Below are 23,061 nucleotides of genomic sequence, written 5' to 3'. Positions count from 1 at the left end.
AGAGAGAGAGAGAGAGAGAGAGAGAGAGAGAGAGAGAGAGAGAGAGAGAGAGAGAGAGATATATTGAGGGACTAAAACAGTTTCCTTCTTTCTCTTCTGGTTTAAGTATAACAATGCTAAAAAAACAAGTTATCATTTCAAGCCTGTGATGGTGGGTGCCTTACAGTGGGAAAGGAAGATTTACAACCTACCATTGTTACACTACACAGAAAGGTAACTTCTGGTAAAACAAGGAACTCTGGTCCTGGCCAGAGCCATCCCCTATCTCAGCCCACATACATCCATCTCATCCTGCCTCTCATCTTGCTCATTCTGTTCTGATTAAACAGCATCTTTTGAATGGCTTGTTATCATCATCTTTATGAGTAAATGGGAAATGAATACCCCGAGGATACCACTCATGAATACAGAGTCTCTTCGGTTATACAAAGGAGACACGTGATGCTGCTGAATAATAATAACCCACCAGAGATTAGAACTTAAGATTTGATAAGTTCTGCCTAATGCATTTATTATCTGAAGGAGAATGATAGGAAGGGGAGGGCAGAGCAAGAGAACGATTTAGAGGAAGTGACAGATACTGACTGCCTATTACGCATCTGGTGCAGAGCCTTTTAATCAGATACACTTTCAATTTATGGAGTCTCAGTAAGTGAACAAAATTATACTGTAATTAAAATCACCCATCACCATTAGATATGGTTAGGACAGTGTTAGGGCATTTTACTCACTGGTATTCTAGACTCATGGACAGGAAGTGGGCCATCTGCACCATTTTGGAGGTAATTTATCACCTCCATGGATAACCCTATATGCGTGGTAAGTAGCAAGTGAGTGCCTGAAAGACAAGGCTTGTGGGATAGAGAGCGAAGGTAACTTTTATAAATTAGAGGATGTGAAAATGGATAATTATGTACAATTGTGGATGGTGACTCATTTTTCTCAGAAAATGAGTCCAGCTTGTTATAATCAATCAAGGCTGAGGGAGGCCTGAGCCTATACCTCTGGAATTGATAGGGAAAAGATGACGAGAGAGTGATTGACACATAAATCAGCTTGTGCTCCAGTAGCTGCCTTTCAGCTGCCTGCACCTTGAGGGTCACTAATGATGTGAAGTGTTACTTCTTAACTCTTCCTTGCTGCTGCTGTCCCCAACTCCACAGGAAGAATTGGGTATTATTCTGAATATCTCTGGCATAAAACATAGAGGTTGATTCCTGTGATTTGCTTACAAGCTTGTTTTCCCAATCACACTGGCTGGTCCTTAAGTACAAGGAACAGGTTTCATCCATCTATGTATCCTCTGATTGAGCACAGCGCCTGAGATACATTTGGGGTTCAATTGCTTGGGGTGTGGGAGTATGAACTAACTGTTATATCATTTCCTACTGGATTCTATTCAGAAGCTATTGTGAAATCGCTGGATTAGTAGTTTTGGAATGAGATTATGAGTTTCTAAATAAAAGTCTTTGAAGCACCTGGAGGTACCAATGAACTATATTTTCAATAAAGTAATCATTCCAGGGGTAGTTCTGTATGTGCAAAGCTGCTCAGTATGACATTTAAATGAGGGGTCAGTGATCGGTGACACAGGGTGCAGATAAGAATTGTTCATGCATAGACATCATTGGGAAAGGTGAATCAATTCATGTAGTTTTGTATATATGCTTCAAAAAGGCTTCCTAATTGAAAGAAGATATTTTATTTGACTTTAAGTCATTTATATGAAGTGTATCTGGGGGTCTTAGTTTGTCATTTTCTCAGTCTCTGGACTTTAGAACCCATGAATCTTATATAAGCCTTCTAACTGATCTTTTGCAAGTCCAGAAATTTCTGCGTGTTTCAAACACATTAACCTATGTTGTTTTATTTAATCTCCAAAGCATCTCTACTAGTTTTACATTACACTTTCCACTTCGTTACTTAAGAGAGTCAAATCTATTAGGATACAACTAACTTGTTCAATGTCTCATGGCTAGTAAGGAGGGCTTGAATTCAAAGCTAGACCCCTTCTATTATACAATGTTTCTCAAAAACATGTATATGAGGCACACTGGGATTTTTTGTATCATTTGAAGAAAGAATCATGAAACATTTTAGTAGCACTCATGAGGTACTAAAATACATTTCCTTGCAGTTGACTTTTATAAACATACTTAGACCATTTTAATGTCTTGCTGACAGTTCTGGCTGATGACAGGTAACGCCATTCAATTCTACAGTTTTCAGTATCGACAGTTTTCAGTATGCTGATAACTTCCAAATCTATACTCCAGCAAAGATATAAGTGAGTTTCTCATTAGACTGTTCCATTTGGACAAACCAGAGGAATGTCAAACTGGGTACATTGCAAACTGCATTCATTTTTGCTTTAAATTGCTTTTTCTAAGCTACTGACACCTACTATCTAGCCACTCATGCAAGAAAACTAAGATTCACTCTAGTAACTACAGTGCCTTTCCTGCCAAATCCAAGTGACTTTCACAGTCCTTAGCTCCTTACTGTGTCTCTTCCTTCTACAATCAGTTCTCAAAGGGAGGTTATCATTATTTTTCACAAGTACTGCTGTATTTTCCAAGCTCATCTTCTAACCTCCAGTTACAGAACCTGTCCTCTAGTTTGATGACATAGCAATCTATTTAATACAGCAGTCTAGTAGGTATGTTGCTACACAGCTATTATCACAGCACTTGCGAGGCTGGGGTCAAGAGATTTTAAGTTCCCCAACAGTTTGAGGTATGTAAAAAAATTTTATCCAAAGTAATTAAGTAAGTAAGTAGGTAAGTAAGTAAGTAAGTAAATAAATAAATAAATGTATTTTCCTTTCCTTTTTTGAGATTATAATATTACATAATATCTTCCCCTGACCCTTTCTATATGTCCCTTTTTGTTCACTTTCAAATTCATAACCTTTGAAAATTAATTGTTGTAACCTGCATATATACATATATATATTCATAAATATAATCTGCTCAGTCTATACAATGATTATTGTGTTTTTGTTTTCAGATAAAATATTCATTTGTTGTTGACTTTGGTAATTATCATTTAATTACAACATTTCTCCCTTCTCTTTTCTCCCTCCAAGCCTTTCCATATAACTCTCTCCTCTCTCCTTCAAATTCATGGGCTTTTTTTTAACTGTTATTATACTCATGTATGTATCTGTATATACACATATTCTCAAATATAACTAGTTAAAGCCATTTAATGTTTCTTCTGTGTTTATTCAGGGATGGCTTTTTGGAACTAGACAATTTGTGTGTTCTTGCTTAGAGAGGACGACCTCTTCCACCCCTAGCTTTATTCAGCTGCCATTTAGTTCTTTCTGTAGGACCGAAGTCTGTGGGCTTTTCTCTGTGAAAGTTTGGCATGTTCGTTGTTATCATCCTTGTTCAGCTCAGGTTTGGCTTGTAATGTTGGTAAAAATTTATGGGTCTAGCTTCTAGTGTGACTAGGAGACATGATGTCATAGCAAACTTCCTGATTGTCTCTTATAATCTTTCTGCAGCCCCCCCCCCCTTACACAATGTTTCCCTGAGTCCTTGGTATGGAAGTGTTTTGTAGATGCATCCATTGGGACTGAGTTTTACAACTCTGCATTTAAATTGGTTGTGGTTTCCTGCAGTGGTCTCCAACTGCTGCAAAGAGAAGGTTCCCTTGATGAGGGGCCAGACTTCGTGAATCTGTGGATGTAAAGACAAATGTTTGTACATTATTGTTAGGAATTATTCTGCTTTCATAAACTTGTGGTTATAGATTCTCTTCCCAAAACAATGATTTCACTAGCAGAGAGTGATTATCTAGGTTGCTAGTACGAGGCATGTCCCTCTTGTTGAATAGGTCTTAACTCCAATTTGAGAGGAATTGATTACTGCCTAGATATGTGTGCCCCTTTTGCACCCATAGGGTTATCATGCCATGCTGGTATTTGATGTGGTCCATAGACAATATAGCTGGGTAGGACTGTTGGTCTTTCCCCTCTTTTGGAAGCTTGCATGATGTCTTCTGGTACCATAAAACCTAGTCCTCAGGGAGGTGGGTATTCAGATCAGTTATAGCTCAGGACTCTCGGGCCCTGTTTTTGAAATACATCATATCTTTAGCAGTATGGACTTACTTTCTATCTCTTGCAAATAACCAAGGACAACAGCAATACACTACACCTTGGGCAGTCTCATAGTCATTTGTGTTTAACTACTCTGTCTGGTCTTGGGGCTTTTGTTAGGTGTTTTTGGCTCTTGCAGGCATCACTATCATGGGCTGATATTTTAAATGCATCATTTTGACCTTATTCTTGTCTTGTTACAAAATTGTGGTAATTTTCTGTCTCATGAAGACTTTGGGGCAGAGGGAGTTTTGGGTGAGTTGAGGGTGGATCCATTCAAGATACATTGTGTGGATGAAATTGTAAATGAATAAATACAAAATTTAAAAGAAATGAAATTTTTTTTTTTTTTTTTTTGGCTAGAGTCGACTAAATTCTCTGCTGATTACAAAAGAGAAAAAGAGAATGTTTTAAGAGAACATTACCATTTACAGAGTTAAGGAAAAGTTGAGAGTGTGTAAGTCATGATCAAGTTTGGCAGTATTGTATCTGAATGATTAATGCTACTATTTATGTAGTCAGTGTCCTCTGAGACCTGGACGACTAGAGAGAGGGCCTGGTTTACCACCGGATGAGAAACCTCTAAGAGGTGGTAGGGATGAGTCCCCACGGCTGACAGTCCCTCTAGAACTTTAGTATAGAAGCAGAGTCGATGGATCCTCCAGGGAAACTGTAAGCTGTCGCACAAAATACGAGAGTGACAGTACAACCAAGCATGTCTTCTTGACTTTCGACATCCCCAGCGTTCACACTGCATGCCATTCAAGATACAGTTCTTCAGGTGTGCTGTGTGTTATATTCTTTTCCTTGGAGTACAAATTGCATGGCAAACAGCCTCGTGTATAATATTATTTGGTGTTATTTTCTTTATAGCCACCAGAAGAGCTTCCCAGCATCTCTCTCCGTGCCCTCATGAAAACATTTTACGTGCCCCAGCAATAAAACTTAAGAGGGGCACTGAAATGGTTTCTTAACAGGTTTGCTTTCAAGGTCTCCTGGGCTTGTCTTTAAGGATGAGGACCATTAATCCATATACCATTACATGGTATGGCATTTTCAACTTATTTGAAATTAACCTGCTTTTCTGTATTTGATGGGAGCCCTCCCCAGGGCCTTTTGAACACCAGGCACATGCTCTACTTAATGAGCTACATCCTCATTGCCCAACATCTTTTTGAGTAAAACTGTATGACTAATATTTACCTTCTTCAAAGCATTGTAATGCTGGAAGTGCTGGGTGTGTTTAGTTTGAGATATCAGGCCTAGTTCTTCTTTTCAAGTGCTTCTTGTGAAATGAAGTACTAATTAAACATTTTTTTTTTAACCTCTAGAATTAATGCCTTTGTTTTCTCCACTGCTTCCAATTCCAATATACTAAAATACAAGTTCTGAAGTGAAACTTGGTTCTGACTCATGTGTGTGGGTCGCCTCCTTCTGCAGAGAGGTTTCCACTGGCCTTCTCTCTTCTGTCCTTTGTCTTAGCTATCTCGTTTCCTTTGTGGATGTCCCTTCATTTTCTGTTTCATTTCTGGCTTCTTTAGAGGAAGTGTAATTATGGAATTTGAAAAAGCTCTTCATAGTCCACAATGAAGCAAAGGGTTGAAAACAATGTTTCTTTGGTAGGCCTTTCATCCAAAGTAGGAATCCTGGAACAAGGTGAGATAAGGTTTCAGTGAGAGTCTCTCTTCCTTCCAGGCTCAGAAGAACACTTCATATTGGTCTACTAGAAGTTTCTGTGTTGATGATCTAGCTTGTCTAGATATGTAGTTTCACAAATCTTCATACTGTACAGCTCTGTGTGGGTTCATAAACAGAAAAAGATGTTGAAAAAACAAGAGGAAAGTAGTATCCAAAGCATCCAGCTAACAGTCATGAGATGATAGAAGTCTATGAACAAGACTGCCAAAAATCTCAGACCTCAACCAGCATTCAGAATTGCACTGTAAGATTCCCTCTTCCATCTAATGGGTCTGTGAAGTTTTTAATAATTTTATTTTTTTTTAAATCAGCATTGTATAATTAGATACCAGATTTACATTAATGATCATAATTCTGCACAAGAAAATTCTTTCAACACTTGAACACTTTTATAATACACAATTAGCCAATTAGCAAAACTCATTATCCTTGCCTCGATCTCTACTTCTGCCACCCACCTCCACCGTATTCTCTCTTCTTCAAAGATCACACTGGCTTGGAAAAAGACATGGAACAATTTTTTTCTGATGTCATGGATGGAGGTCGGGCTTCAGATAAGAGACTCCAGTGAATGTTTAGACAGAAGAACAGATGGGGCAACAAGATGTTCTCTGAGCAAATATTTTATGTGACCTTGATTAGTCTCTTGATCCCTAGCTTATAAAACTAAATAATACCATAAACACCAAAATATAAATGATAGTTATAACCTCTATCATCAAAAAGAGCTGCAAAGATCATAAGTGATCAAGTACTACCATCTATATGTTTTGTTTTGTTTTGTTTTTTTTAGTCACTAAAATTCTTGATTCTAAAACATTGAGTCAACTCCGTGGAGGAGAAAAAATCCTCCACAATATTAGTTAAAGAGTCAACATGAGAGGAAAGATCCTTTCACTTCCAAGGCTTTAGGTATCTTTTGTTTGTTTGTTTTGTTTTTTTGAGACAGGATTTCTCTGTACAGCCCTAGCTGTCCTGGAACTCACTTTGTAGACCAGGCTGGCCTTGAACTCAGAACCTGACCCTGTCTCCTAAGTGCTGGGATTAAAGGCATGTGCCACCATGCCCAGCTTTAGGTATCTTTCTAGGCCAACCAGTTTTCATCAACTCATGATCCATCCTAGATCTCTTGTCAAGATAAAGGTGAAGCCTGCCATGCTGAGGTGAGTCCACGTTACCTACTAGCCTCTCTTACCAAGAAATACTTCCAATCAGTGAAAAATGTTTACCTAGTAAATGAGTCCTGACAGAATATAAGTCACTCAGGTCTGTCATTTCAGCAGGTCCACCTTTCTGTGCTACCCCCCCTGACTCACTCCTAACCCTTTGCCTTACATTGAAAAAGCCTTATCAGTCCCTAACAAAACCACAGATAACAGGTGGTTCTCCCTGGAAATACATACTAGTTCATTAGTCACTTTCAAGATGAAATCACTTGTTGGAGTTCTGCCTGCTAGAATGTTACAGTAACTCAAACTGAAATGAAGCACTTTACAGAATCTGTGTACACCAGGATGCTTAGCATTGACCCTATCTACGGCCCACTAAGTAAATGCCAGCAGCGTCGACACAGCTAGAACACGAAAATTTCCCCAGACTCTGCCCAACTCCCAAGAATGAACTCACACTCTGCTGAGAACTACTGACTTAAGGGAGTCAAGCCCTTGTAGAAAGGGCATCACATTTTCAGCACGGGGTTTTTCATACAAAATTTAAAGCATTAAATTAGAGATCATGTAATAGGTAAAATAAGATATTATCAGAAGTACTAGTATATGTACTTACTAGACATTGATAAACTGAGGTATTTAATAAAATGCCATAAGCAAGTACATTAAGATAATTATATCTATTCTGTTCTGCAGAGCTTCCCATGGGATATGGTATTGTTATGGGTCCCAGAAAGAACCTTTCCACTTGTTGGCAGCACATGGTAATTAAAGGCCTTTTGGGGGGGGCATTGCTTGATATCTGCTTCTGAAAAGCTCCCTAACATTGGTGTGTATCAACATTTTAAAAACATTCTATGATTTCACCAATAAGTAGGATGTGTGTGAATATACACACACACACACACACACACACACACACACACACATATATATATATATATATATATATATATATATATATATATATATATACATTCAGAACCAGTACATTGCTTGGGGGTGGAAGTCCAGGTCTCTCTCTGATTGCTAAGGTAGATTCTTTCATAGTTCACTTAGCCACTCTTGCTGATTCATTGCCTTCTGTTATTTGTCCCACAAAGGCAGCTACTATAGTTAATGAATAAATACAGTCTGGCAAGATCCACTGGAAACGCATAGCTTCACAGAATACCAGACATCTTGACCTCTGATTGTGCCTTAAGGCTCCCTCCCCCCACAGCAGCATAGCAGGGAGACTTGACTTTTCTTGGCTACGAATGCTTCCCAGAATGTTCAGTTCCCCCATTAACTCTAGGTAGAGACTGGGGTAGGGAGAAGTCAGGTCAAAGTCAGAGGATTCTTGCTGACTAGGGCTTTGGCAAGCCTAAACACTGCAATGCTTGTGGTAGGTAAATGAGGTATAGACAAGGGGTGAAACCAGCCTGTGGGTGTGGGAATGATTCAGAGGAACTGCTGTCCGTGGGACAGGTCCCAGCAGGTGACATTGGAGGAGCCTGGGTTCAGTCACCATGTAAGCAGGTGAAATGAGTAATTCTATTTTTGGCTTTTGAATTTCCTGTACCTTATTAGTGCTTTTATAGCCATGTTTTGGGACATTCCTGTACCAGGGGATATTTTCTTAGATTTATTCACCTAGATGTTCTGAAAAAGCAAGCAATACTCCAGATGTATCATTTATACTTAAGATCAAGGTAGTTTTCATTTGTTTATTTGTTTGTTTGTGGAGTTTTTGATGATCACATAAACTTTGTAACATTGTGTGAGATATACATTTTTAAACTTTACATAAATTATAATAGTCTATTTCTAACACTTGTATTATCTTGTGCAAACACTGAAAGTTTTTTGATTAATGTTTAACCATAAGAGGCTCCAGTAAAGAATGAGTCTCAAGGTCCAGGCTGAGGAATCCTGATGATAACTGATCAGACTACAAAGAAATAAACTCCAAGACTAAAAGAATTGGGTATAGTTGAAAGAGGAAGCTGAACCAACAAACAATAATGTGGACCGGATATAAGATCTTAATCTTCTTCTCTCTGATGACAGACATCTACGCCAAGACTCATTTATCTCAAGGAGAAGCAGAACCAGGGCCAAGATTCACTAGAAATCACACCATTTTTGAAGGTACTCGGCACAAAAGGGCCATTTTCCGAGGGGAATACTGCAGGCGCTTTGGCTGCTGTGAAGCGAGAGATGACACCTGTGTCACTCAGTTCTATGAGGCCAATGCACTGTGTTACTGTGACAGCTTCTGTGAGCGGGACACCTCTGATTGCTGTCCTGATTACAAGTCGTTCTGCCGTGAAGAAAAAGAAGAGCCTCCTCTCCAACAGCCTTTAGACCCGGAAGGTAGGATTTGGGAATGTGTTTGAACATTATCCTAGTCATCAGATCTGACAAACTTTCTCCTCTCCTCTCCTCTCCTCTCCTCTCTTCTCCTCCCCTCTCCTCCTCTCCTCTCCACCTGCTCACCTGACCCGTAGTATTAGAATTCATGGTATTAGTAATGACATCAGAATTAATTAAAGCAAATAAAACTAGTAAGTACCTTTGGCTAAGGATAATAAATTCTTGAAATATATTTATGTCTTATTTCACCACTTTGGATATTTTAAGACTGTCAAAGAGATGAGTATGGACAGATTCTATTGGTAGAATGCTGTCTTAGCCTGTATGAAGCCATGGGTTTGACCCCCAGCATCACATAAACTGGACATTGGTAGCACACATCTGTCATCCTAGCACCCTAGAGGTAGAGGAAGGATGACAAGAAACACAAGGTCACCCTCAGCTCCATAGTAATGTTGAAGACAGCCTAGGCTGTTTGAGAGTCTGTCTAAAAAGGATCATTAAAGAGAAAGGAGGGTCACATAAAATATTCTTGTGAAAGTCTCAGACCCAAAAGGTCAATAGAAGTGATGTGTAGGAAAATAAGTAGATTGATGGTATTTGTTACACAGAAACAAAGGAGAAAGGATATTGATTTGGGGAAGTTGCTTCAACAAATGTACATAGAGTACATGGTCAAATGTACTCTACACAAGATCTCACAGCATCAAATTTCTTCATCAGAAGTTTGTAGTTATTAATCAGAGCCCTATCACACCATTTTAAATGGGATTAGAACTTGTAGTTAGAAGGCGCTTAAAAATCCTATTTCAAAATAGAGATGGATATTTCTTTTCAATAAACTTGTCCTGTTTATAAGTTTTAATTTTTTCTTTAAACATATGTTTATTATTTATAGTTGTCCACAGAATTTTCAATTAGCCCCAGCTTTAATTTTACCAAAAGACATCTTAGTAAACATTTCCTTCACTTTACAAAGTGGCAGATACTCTGCGAGGTATGAAAATTCTAGTTTTCCTTCCATAATTCAGGCATCCCTGTCATGCCAGGCATTGTGAAAGGTCTTATTTTTATAAACATTAATGAATTAGGATGAATAGGGAAAACGGTAGGAAATTTACTGAGTAGCTGCAAATAGTGATGCGTTCTTTGAAGAAAGCAAGAGTATTCCTCTGGACTGTGGAAATAGCTTAGAATATTAAGGTACTAGCCTTGCAAGTACAAGTAGAGGACCTGTCTGTGGCATCCAGAAGCCACATCGAAAAACAGGGTTGGTAGCAGGTGTTTATGAGCCTTTGGACTGGAAAGGCAAGGGTAGGCAAAATCAGGGGTTCAGTGGCCAGCTAACCTACTGCACCCATTCCACACCAGTGACAAACCCTGTTTCAAAAGTGAGGGGATGACTCCCTATGCAATGCACTCACATACAAACCAAGTGCCCTGAGGAAGTTTAACCCAAGAGAATAATAATATGCACCATGCTATATACTATCTGTGTCACCAGAGGACCAGTAAGAGAAAACACACAAACTACCACATGATAAAGGAGGAGCTGAATTGGAGACCAGTTGGGACAAGAGTGTTACAAATCTGACCATAAAGACCACAGCACTATTTATCAACTGGAAGAAAGCCATGGTTTCCAGAGAATCCTGATGAGGATGAGAGGCGGGAGGTCAGTTTGGGAAGTGAATATAAGTTATTGTACATGAGACAGTTCAGGCCATGTTGGGCATTTGAGATCACATTTGTTTACTAGAACTCATTAGAAGATGGGACATTGGAGTAGGGCAAAGTGTCTTAGATGTGTAGATGTGCAATGGTAGAGTCAAAGACTTCCCATTCTCAGAAGACCCTCAAGCTCAGTCAGTGCCATCTTGAAGCTCTTGATAATTTATGATCTATGGGTTCCAATCCTAACTTTTGGCTCTGCTCCTCAATATTTGTATGCTTCAGATTTTAAGTGGTATGGGAGGATGAAGAGACAAGGGAGCATGGCCAGCCTTGCATATATCACTCTCAGATGGAGAAAAAGCAGAAACTTTGAAAGACACAGTCCTACCCTAGAGGAACTTAGAGAAGTTAATGACATCCAGGGGGCAGTAGTTGTGACAAGAATATACTAGACCCGGGACATTAGAACAGTTCTAAGAAATGAGTGGGTCATCTAGAGGGTAAGTGGGGTGTGCTGCATTTATCTCTAGAGGGAATGTAATATGTGCATGATGAATGTTTAAGAAACTGCACAGTCCAGTCTGAGATTCAGTAATTACTCAGGAGGGAAGGAAAGTCTCCATAAGGACACTGGGTATTACACCAAGGACACAAGTCTCATATTGCATACTACCTGTCTGGAAATGTGTGTCTGGTCTATAGACAGTGTTTTAACAAAATGAAATATGTTATTTCTCCTCTGTATCATCTCTGGGCAGAGAGATTGAGTTAATTAAAGTCCATTTAGGATTCAATATATCTAATGTGTCATTATAAACCATGTAGGATAATTTTATATATCTGAATTATTCAATTTTTAAAGTACCTTCTGTTAAAGAGAAGCTTCACTCTTACTCTGTTTGGACAGATGGTGCTTTAGGTCTGTCTCTGTCTCTGTGTATGTCTAGACCTCTGTGATTGTCCCTTTACTTCCTTTTCTGTTCTCGGCATGATGAATGGGTCTCAGCAACCACAGAAAGTCCTTGGTGGATAGTCTCCTACACATCCTCCCCGTCAACAATCAGTCTTTGCTTATGTACAATCCTACTATATCCAATTTTTGTGTGTTACAAAAGTGACATGAGTAAAATTTTCATTACTTTTTAGTATAGATGTGTAAAGGTTTCTCATAGTAACAAAATTCACAGTGAAACTTATATACTATATAATATTTATAATTTTTTAAAAGCTAATTGAATGTTAATGATAACTATCTTTACTGAAAATCATTCCATTCTGTTCTATTCTATCTCACAAAACAATAATGTTTAAAAATGCATTGATCTCAACATCCTAAACTAATTTATTTTTATTTAAATTCCCCTTTTATGGTGTCACGCATATACATAAATGTATTTTGCTCAACTTTACCCCCAATTAACCTCTAATTTACTTTGCCCAGTCATGGAATCTCTTCTTGCCATGAAATCCCTCTCCTGTTTTCACATGTGTGCCCACTGTATTTAGTTAGGGTTGCCTGCAGGAGCATGAGTTGGGGTTAACTTCTGGAGCAAAGGTTACTTCCTAGTGGCTACATCATTGAGAGGAGTATGATTCCTCTGTCCTGGGTAGACATTAAAGTCTATAGCTGTCAAGGAGACTTGGGGTCTCATATGCCTCCTCCCCACTCTGTGATAGAACTTCCATGGGCCCAGTCTCCTATAGCTACCATGTCTGTGAGTTTATGGGTACAAGGACCATGCCATGCCCAGCAGACAGCACTGCACAGGACTCCTTTGCATCCTCTGGTTCTTAAATCTTCCCATCCCCTCTTTGCATACCTTCTCCTGTAACTGTGTGACAAAAAGAACAACAGAGTAAAACAAACCCTGGATATTCCTAGGAAGGGACATGCGGTGATGTAAACCGAGTACTGCTACCTGGCTCTCCCAGATTGTCTATCTCAGTCTGATAGTTCCAGTCGGGACAGAATGCAAATTCATTTACACAACACTTTTAATGCCCCATGCTGTAACCTTTCCTTAGATGAGCAGTGAAAACGGGCTTTCTCCCTAGATCACTGATGGGTTTGAGTTTCTCTTCCTATCGTATGTTGGTCTTTCTTCTCATGATTTGCTTTTGACCACTTATCGCTTTCTACTTTGTCTAAACATCTAGAAAAGCCAGTTTACTTCTTCTTTTTTTTCTTTCTAGGATGATAGGATAGGCACTTAATCCTTTAAAATGAGTTACATTGTTCCTTAAAACAAGCTAAGACTATGGGATAAGTAGCTTAGAATTTTGAATTTTCATTTAAATTAAATTTACTTTTGAACTGATACAAAACAAACTGTATTAAGGTACAGTGTGATGTGTTAGTACACATGTGAATTGAATAATATTTAAATCAAGTTTGGCATTTATCATTTGTTTATGGTTAAAGCATTCAAAAGCCTTTGTTCTACTGAGTGTGAAACGCAGGTACATTGTTTTTGTCTGATGTCACCCTGCTATGCAGTAGCACATCAGGACTTCCTGCCCCTATGTACTTTGGCATATTAGCATTTATCAACCACATGTGTCTCTCTCGCTGGTCCTATTCTCCCAGGTCTCTGGTAACCACCAGAAGATCTACTCTGAGATCATTGCACTTATAAAGTTTGGTGTTCTATCAGAAAGTGTAGAGTATGCCTCCTCTTATGAAGAGTATTTGAAGAAGTCTTTAGATAAGAGAATATTTTTCTCTATGGTAGCTATGTATTATGTAAATTCGAGATTTTTTTTTTTTTTTTGCACTATTGGGGATTAATTTCAGCACTTAGGCATGCTAGGTGAGCACTCTACCATTGAGCTCTGGACTCAGTATTGTGTTTAGAGTTAGTTCTTTCTATTTCAGAGAAATGCTATATTTTTATGTTTTTTCAGATACTACCTGGAAAATTTTCCCAATTCTCTTTTTAGAAATAATAATAATGCAATTAATTATTGCAATGAAGAAAATAAACTTTATGAATAATGTGGAAATTTACATTTCTTTAAGACTAGGAACAGGTCATGCAAATGTGTTATCTTCACAACTACTAAATAAGAAAGTCCCTGTTAATGCTTTTAAAAGTATGGGGAACAAACTGAAGAGATAAAACTCTCATTACTGAGGTCAATGTAATTATGTAACTGAAAACACTACTAATAGAGAGTACACTTGAAATCAGTGATTTCACTGTGGAATGTAAATTATTAGTAACCCTTGGGGATCTGGAAAGCTTGGTGAAGCTGTCTTTCGCCCGGAGTTGAGTGTAGACATCACCCTTTGGGAACATATGCAGTTTCCACTCAAACATACTCCATAACGCCTATTTCTCACTTGACTCTCTTTTTTAAATTTTATGCAAAGGCATCTATAGGTTCTTTGAGTAGAAGTTCTGGCAGTATACAAAACCCAACTTGTGTAATTGTAGCCCTGGGATACTACTTTATGTATTTTAGATTTGGAAGACAGAAATTGCTATAAAAGTGAAGAAAGGGTCAGAGCTGCCTTTGTAGTTTGAGTTACCTATTCTATCACACTGAAATGATTGTTAAAGGATCGTATAAAAGTAAATTACATGAAAATCTATATTAAGAACTCGATGACAATAGTTGGGCATTGTACAAAGCTCTACACCCAGGACCAGTCAGAGGTAAGATCCTTTTGGTAAATATTTTTCTGCATATAGCATGTTTGAGTGTTGTAGACAGGAGAAATTCACACAGTAGATGCTTAACTTCTCTATTCCGAATTCTTCTCCATTCCCTTTCCTCCCTTTAAACCCTTCCATATATCCCTTCCTCTGCTTCAAATTCATGGTCTTTATACCATTAGTCATTAGTGTGTTTTTATCTATCATCTATCTGTCTGTCTCTCTGTCTGTCTGTCTGTCTGTCTGTCTCTCTGTCTATCTATCTATCTATCTATCTATCTATCTATCTATCTATCTATCTATCTATCTATCTATCTACCTACCTACCTACCTATCATCTATCTATAAATGTAGGCTTCTCAGTGCATATAATATTTTTTGTATGTATGATTTTAGAGCTAATCCGTTGGCACTGGAGCGATGGTTAGTTTGCTCTTGTTAAGGGAAGACCACTTCTCTCAGCTTCCCTCTGTTGCCTATACTTCATTGTCCATAACAATTTAAAGAATAAACACATTTTAAGAATCATGTTTTTTTGTCATTCTGGAAATTGTTATTAAAATATACTTATAAATATACTTATAAATTAGTGAGCTGTAATTTTCCAGTTTTCAAAAGGTAATGCTTACATCATTTTTCAAGGCAACATCTTGGCAGAAGCTATTGGTGGTATTTAAAGCTTGTGGTGTATCTCTCCATGAAGTTAGCACTGATGTGCTAATGAAAGAGGATTATAAAGCCTCACATCTTGAGATGATTATGGTCTATACAAGTGAGAAAATTTTAGCATATAAAACAATTAGAACAATTGTAAATGAGTAGGAATCTCATGTATCCTTATGGACAATGGTCTCTAATAAAATAAGAATCATGTAAAAGCATAATTATCTAGATACTTGCATTTTTAAAATTTAAGTCATAATTTCAATGAAATATAATTTTCTCCTACTTTGAGATTGGGCTTTGCTTTGTTTCCCAAGCAAGGCTTGAATGCTTGGACTCAGTCAAGTCTCTTGCCTCCACTTCCTGATTGTTAGGGACCCAGGTGTCTTGCATATTAGTATTTTATCATCTTGCATATTTGTATTATAAAAGAAGATGACTCAGCTTCATTGACAAAGTAGACAGGGTCTCATCTCGAAACCCAAGCTGGACTGGACCTCACTGTGTAGTCCAGAGCAAGCTTCCCGCCTCAGTCTCTCTCCTACTTTGGGAGATTCCAGGTGTCGGCCCCATACTGCTGACTCTGACTGCTGTCGACATGCTAAAGTATACACAGCCTTTGCTTATTTAAAACATATAGTTCATTCTGAAAAGCGAGCTTTATCTCTTCAACATTCATTTTTTTCTCTAGAGGGAATACTGCAAAGATTTCAACTCTGTAATATTTTAGGTAGAATTTATGTCCCAGGGGTAGATTTTAGACCATTTATTATGGATAGGAGCAATTACTCATTTTAGTAACAAAAGGTTCACATTAGACTATAATTGCTTTCAAGAACGATAAGTTTTCTTCTTGTTTTTGTCTTACCTTGAGAAATAATTTGTCGAAAGAGTACTGTATGAAATTGAAGAAATGTATAACATTAATTAAAAGAAAAGAAAATAGTATATTATTTCCACTATTTTCTATACAAAGCAGCTTTACTCTATGATGCTACAAGTTCACTTAGTGACTATGAGTTTTACATGACCTAGTTATATGGTCATTTCTATATCTGCCATGATAACTGTTTAAATAAAAACCTTGAAATTCTACATTAAGTATTAAAAATAAATACATCAGTTTTTATAAGATAGAAGTAGAACATACATTAGCTATATCCCTTCCTTCTTTATGTGCAACACCATATCCTATGGTAACTTCTAGTAACTTGAGGATTTCAAATGTCAAATAGCAAAAAAAATCAGTGATAGACTTTAAACTACAACTAGCATAGAGACTATATGTACATACATACGTACATACACTCATGCATACACATACATATGTGCACATACACACAAATGTATGTGTCAGTGATATGTATGTTTATATGTGTATCACTGACATATTTGAATTTTTGAGTTGTATGAATTTCTTGATCATCGTCAACCTCCATATTGAAATGAAGATCAATCACAATGAATTTTTCAAATTTCCCTACACATATCAGACAACCTCAAAAATATGTTGGTTAAGAAAAGCTCTGTAACCTGGGTGAAATTTCAAGTCTCTGTGCTATTAGGAATTAATTTCTTTATAAAAATGAAAAATACTGGAGTAATTTTTGATACTATTACAGAGGTTGGATCCTATTAACTGTGCAGTAGGTATCAGGTTGGCAAATCTTAAATGTTGCCACAGTATGCAGGATAAAGATCAGTCTGAGGGGACTGGGTCCATGATTGCATATGATTTGCCCGGCAGGAATAATAGATAAATATGAACCATGATGTGAGAGGTGCAGTGTGACACTGAAACATCTTAGCTAACCACCTAAACTGAACACTATTAATGTAACCAGTGTGAATGCATTAAACCAATTGTGTTTAGTATCAAGCTGCTAATTTTACCAAAAAAATTTCAAGTTGTATCTTCACTATGCTAATTCTTGTGCTGAACTCGTGGATAATGTAAGCACACATAGCGGCCAACCTCAAGTCTGGCATCTTAGAATGCATGCTAGTGCACACCCCTAGGGTGAGGATTCCTGATTACAGCAAGTGACAATCTCTCCTACAGTGCAGCTTCAGCCTGCCCAGATATTTATAACACACTGTGATGAAGTATTTTAGAATAAATCACATGCATCATATTATTATCTTTTCTTGAAGCAACAGGACCAACTATTTCCCGCTCCAAGTAATTGATGTGCCTAATTCTAAAAGCTGTTAAAGTCATAAGACTCCCTTAATTTTCAATAGTCATTAGATTTACCTTTAATTTAATGTAATGCATTTTACAAAACTGTTATATGTACAAACAATTTGGTGAACTCCTTCAGAGATGCTTCATACACATTTTCCAAAAACAAAAAACAAAACAAACAAAACAAAACAAAAAAACAGAGTTGTTTTATGTCTCCACCACCAAAGGATCTTCATCATCTTAGTTCCATCTTGGTCCCAGCTTCAGTTGAGCTGAGGCTTTCAAGGATTTCTTATGAGCTTGGAGTCCTGTATTTCTAGTCAGCTCAATTCTTCTTTCCTATTACAATTTCTCTCTCTCTCTCTCTCTCTCTCTCTCTCTCTCTCTCTCTCTCTCTCTCTCCATCAATTTCTAAGTGTAATTTTCAAATACTTTAATTAAAAATAAAAAGACCTTTCCTTGACTCTGTTCTTAGGTTTATCTTATTTTTCTTTGTCCATTTAATAGCAAAATATCTTTAAAAATTTGCTTGCTTTCTTTCAAGTTGCTCATTACCTCATACCCAAAGGATTTCACTGTTTGCCACTCTGCTGATCCTTTCTTGATAAGCCCGTTGGTGACTTATGAATATTGGATGTAATGTCCAGATTTCGGCTTTCTTGCTCTTGATCTCTGCCTAATATTGTACATAACTATCTGCGCTTGTTTGTTTTCCATTGTTGCTGTACATTGATATACAGCATGAAAAAAGAAGCTTGGAGAGGAGAGGATGTATTTCACGTGATGGTTTATAATGACGCCTCCCAGGAGGTCAGGGCAGACATCCCAGGCTGGAACCCAGAGGTAGAAACTAAAATAGAGGACGTGGAGGAGGGCTGCTTGCGGGCTTGCTCCTCGTGGGTTTTTTCAGTTCGATTTCTTATACCACCTGCCTAGGAGTGTTACTGCTCACAGTAAGTGGGTTTGGCCCTCCCACATAAATCATTAACCAAAAAATGTCTCACAGACACGCCCACACGCTACTCCAATGGAGTCGTTTTCCCAAAGGAGCTGACTCAGGATGTGTCAAGTCAACAAACAAAAAACTAACCATCAAACCTGCCACTTTGTCTTATGAAGTTCTTTTCTTTGCGATTTCAATCTCTGTTCAACTTCCTGCTTTCTTATAAGCCATTCATTCCCGAGTCTTCTGGATGTTTCTCATTTGGAGTGCGTGGAACTGATTCATGGACAACTTTTCCTGCCTGAACACACTACTGCAATGGACTTGTCGTCTCAGGTTTTAAGAAATATGCAACATATATCAATACCTCCATTTAGATGCCTAGCCTAGATTTAACGTAAAATGTACAAAGCAGAATGGGAGCCTTTCTTTGCGTTAAGTACGTCGTAACTACTGATACAAACCTCCAGCCTTAGAAATCTTTATCTGATGGCACTGATTCTTTATTTCCACCAATAAATATTACCCATTATTAAATAATATTAAATAGTAAATATGCCTCATTATTACAACTACCTCCCCTGTGGGGTAATTAAACAATAAACTTAATTTAAAGTTAAATCTCCCCTTACTTGTTATAAGAAGCCTGGAAAAGGAGTGGAGAGATGCAGATGCTTGGAGCTTATTTTATTCAACAGAATATCAGTGAAAACTCTCATATTTTTAAATCAAAGAGTTTTAAATAGGAAGTAGTCCATGACACTGTGACTAGCAGTTGAATCAAATTTCCCAGGGACTTTTTGAAATGTGTTGACCCCATCAGCATAAGATGATTAGAATTTATTTTGCTAAATTTGGGGCAATTGATATTATAAATCAATAATGTATGTTTGTTTTAAAAATGTTCTGTCATACAAAGAGGGCTTTCTTTTGCTAATTTAGCATTGACTTTAAATTTCTGAAAATTATATTCTTAAAACCGACTTAGTTTGAAACCTGTATATTACTCTCATAATACTTTGCTAACAGTTTCCATATTATCACAATTCACTTTCAGTCCCTTTTTGGATAATTTGCTTAATCTTATAAACCAATTAAAGCCAATTTCAGTAGATAGTTAGGGGCATTTATATCACTTTTTCTTATCTCTCTTCTTTTAAATATCTCTCATATATATTTTAATCATGTTTTCCCTTCCTCCAGCTTCTCCCACACAGTCTTTACCTCCCTACACATTAACCTTGTCTGCTCCTCTCTCTCTCTCTCTCTCTCTCTCTCTCTCTCTCTCTCTCTCTCTCTCTCTCTCAAAAGCCCCATAAAATAGAAAATCAAAACAAACACAATAAGACAAAAAATGTCCTAATAACAACAAAAGCCAAAAAAATGAAACAAAAATCTCACACACAAACCAACATGGAGTTCATTTGTGCTGCTATTGAGCATGGCGCCTGCCCTGGGTGTGCTTAATATACCCCATGCCACTGCATTGTAGAACACTGATTTTTCCTGGGTAAGCAGCTACCATTTGCAAATTAGTTTCTTAATTAGGGGTTAGATCCCATGTCCACTGACCCTCTCAGTGCTGGTACCCTGTCTGGCTTCAACCTGGGCACTGCCACGATTCCTGTGAATTTATATGTGCATCTGTCCTGTTATGTCTGGAAGACACTCGTTTCTTGAAGTCATTCACAACCTCTGGTTCTTACATTCTCTCTGCTGCCTCTTCTTCATAGAGCCCACATTGATCTGTTTTGGGATGTAATGCACACCATAAAAACAAAATCTCCCAGAACAAGCACAAAGGAATTTGATATATAAACCCTAACACAAACCAGATGGAGGCTGCTATCAGATTGGCACTAAGTAGTTTTTCACATTCCATCAACTAATGACAATCGGAGATGGCACGTCACGCGCCTATGGCTTGCTCGGCTCGGAATTCTCATCTGCTTGCATGTCCTGTCATCAGGTTGCTTCAGAGGTAGCCAGCATTATGAAGAAGGATCGGTAGTCAAAGAAAACTGCAACTCCTGGTGAGTAACACAAGTGACACAAACCAGGGCTTTTCTGACTGCATATTTTCCAGGAATGTGGGAATCTGCTCATTAAAGCATACACCTAAACACATCTGGGCAAAAGTTGCATTCCCTAAGACATACATTTTCAGAAACTTGAAGATAAATTTGGAAATGTAATTATGTACGTATTTAATGTAAGCTTCAAATTTGATGTTTTTATAGTAAGCCTTCTTCATATAGCAAGTACTCAATAAGCCTACTCTAAATTATAAATGTTTTGGTAGGATGCTGACAAATTGTGTTTTTTGTTTTTTAGTACAGTAAGTATACAGGCTGATTAAGTTGCATTAACTTGCAGAGAATTTTCAAATACAATATATCAAATCTATATTTTAATTTGTTTATTTCTATGCTGCAGTGAACTGAAGTCATGTCATATATAGTCACTTTAGAGGACACAATCACATTGAGCAGCATCTAATACAGGTTTTATGAGTTATTTTCTCCAATAATCAAATGTCCATATGGCTAACATTAATCAAGAAATTTGTTCCATGACTTACTTAACAATGTACTACTCTTAGTATTTTGGAAACACACCCTATAAAGGTCAAAGGACTTTTGTGACTTTTTTATCTTTACAGTACATGTTCAGGACAGCAATGGAAATGTTCCCAGCATGTGTGCCTTGTTCATCCAGAATTAATTGACCACATCAATAAAGGAGACTATGGGTAAGCTATGTCTTTCAGTATAGGTTTCTTAGCATTCAGACTTACACAAAAACACATACTGTGTGTCATTTGCTTCTAATATGGTCACTGGTTATAAAAACTGACTGGAAAAGAAATATGAAGGGAGATTTTGAGGAACGTGTGCTTCAGATACACAAGGTGAACATAAAATGGTTAAAATAATATGTTTACAGAAAATCAAAACATGGATGTTAGCCTTAGAGTGTCTAGGAAAGATTTGTGCCATTGAGTGCTGAGAGAGTGAAGGAATCTTCCCTTGCATATTTGGGAGTTAAAAAGACTGATTGATTCTGATCAGTTTCTCCCTGTTGTTGCCTTAACCAACCCAAATCCACATGCGGCTCTCCTAGGTAGATAGACTATGAACTCAGTCAGATGGAGTTCTATCTTGACAATACCTATAATATTGTACTAATCTAAAATTTCATGGAGATGATTGACAATTAATAAATATCACTTACACTGATATCCAAAGACACATGGAGATGTACTGTGTAGCTAGCAATTTGAAGATATAAGGATGGCTATGAAACGCTGGGAATAATCCCTGTTAGCTGAAGACCCTGAAGTTTGGTCACTTCTCCACTTATACACAGGGAAATAAGATGTAGGCTCCTGCTGTTGCTTTCTTTAGAGACTGGAGTGAAAAGGGAATAAATTTGCTAATCTATGCCCTAACATCTCCCCTTCGCCATTTATCAGTCTATAAGCCAACAACATTCTTCCAAATACTGAATGTAGAAAGACCACCTTGAAGCAACTAGAAAAGTGAAGTAATTTTCAGAAATGTATCTTTAAAAGGTGTTTTGAAATTATATTTTAAAAATATGTGTATTTGTAGGGGTGTGTGAATAGCATAGTTGTAGTATGATGCTAATACTTATGGCAAAATTGGAAGGGTAGGCTCTTTCCTTCCACCACGTGGACACCTGGGAGGGAGCTGCCTTTATCAGTCTTGGTAGTGAGTGCCATTGCCTCCTGACCTATCTCAATGGCCCTTAAGATACATTTTTAAAATATAACTAGTATTTCTTTAGGCATAAAGTTTTATGTTCCCCAGGACAATGGTAGCACTGAATTTCAATGTATCTAATGCATTTTCTTGGAAGACATAAAGTACAGAAAGTCACATTTTTGACATTAATTTTCTGAAGTCATTCTTAAGTTCTCTGATGTGTTTGTTTAACCAGTGTTTTGGGAGATAGCTTGATAACATTTGAGTATTTCTAGGGAAACCGATTATGGTTTCCTGTGCCTAAACTATATCCAAATCATTGAAAAGACATAACGAACACAAGAGTCTGTAGCATCATGATAAACGGCCCCAGTCAGGTTTCTCAAAGGATTTAAATGCTGGACCTATGCAGCACAAATTTCCAAGAAATCATAAGAGAAAAGCTTTGGATTGTTACAGCTTGCACGGGCACTGCTCTTAAGCAGGATGGAAAGCAGGCATTCTCAAGAACATGGATGTTGTGTGGTACCTGCCTTCCCCAGAACAAGAGCTTTTTTTCCCTCAGTTCCTTGTTTTAAGTACAATGGAGGCATACATATGAGGCAGGGGATATTTACTTTTGTAAAAAAAAAAAAATTAAAGCATGTGAATTACAAACACACAAGCTTTGCTTGAAAATGTCTTTTCCCCAAACCTTTACTGTATTTTAAGCTCAGATCTGCATTTATTGTGCATATTATACTTCAGTGTGTATTTATCCACTATTTGTTTGTTTGTTTGTTTGTTTGTTGAGACAGCATTATGCTGCATACTCCAGGCTGATGTCTAAGTCAATATCATCTTCCGAGGTCACTTCCCAAGCTCTGGTATTAG

The 23,061-nt window shown here is 37.6% G+C and overlaps 1 protein-coding gene across 1 annotated transcript in view; it reads left to right on the top strand.

Moving 5' to 3' along the window:
* The first annotated feature begins 8,896 nt into the window (after positions 1 to 8,896).
* The window catches only part of Tinag (tubulointerstitial nephritis antigen), a 78,387-nt gene continuing 64,222 nt past the window's right edge, over positions 8,897 to 23,061 (top strand). The window contains exons 1-3 of the mRNA XM_021207425.2: positions 8,897 to 9,333; positions 20,430 to 20,493; positions 21,123 to 21,212. Of these exons, the coding sequence (XP_021063084.1) occupies positions 8,982 to 9,333; positions 20,430 to 20,493; positions 21,123 to 21,212 (506 nt within the window). The 5' untranslated portion in view covers positions 8,897 to 8,981. The remainder of the gene's footprint in view (positions 9,334 to 20,429; positions 20,494 to 21,122; positions 21,213 to 23,061) is intronic.

This window comes from Mus pahari, chromosome 10, assembly GCF_900095145.1.
Source record: "Mus pahari chromosome 10, PAHARI_EIJ_v1.1, whole genome shotgun sequence".
In the NCBI taxonomy this organism is placed as follows: domain Eukaryota; kingdom Metazoa; phylum Chordata; class Mammalia; order Rodentia; family Muridae; genus Mus; species Mus pahari.
This window is presented reverse-complemented; position numbering and strand designations above follow the sequence as displayed.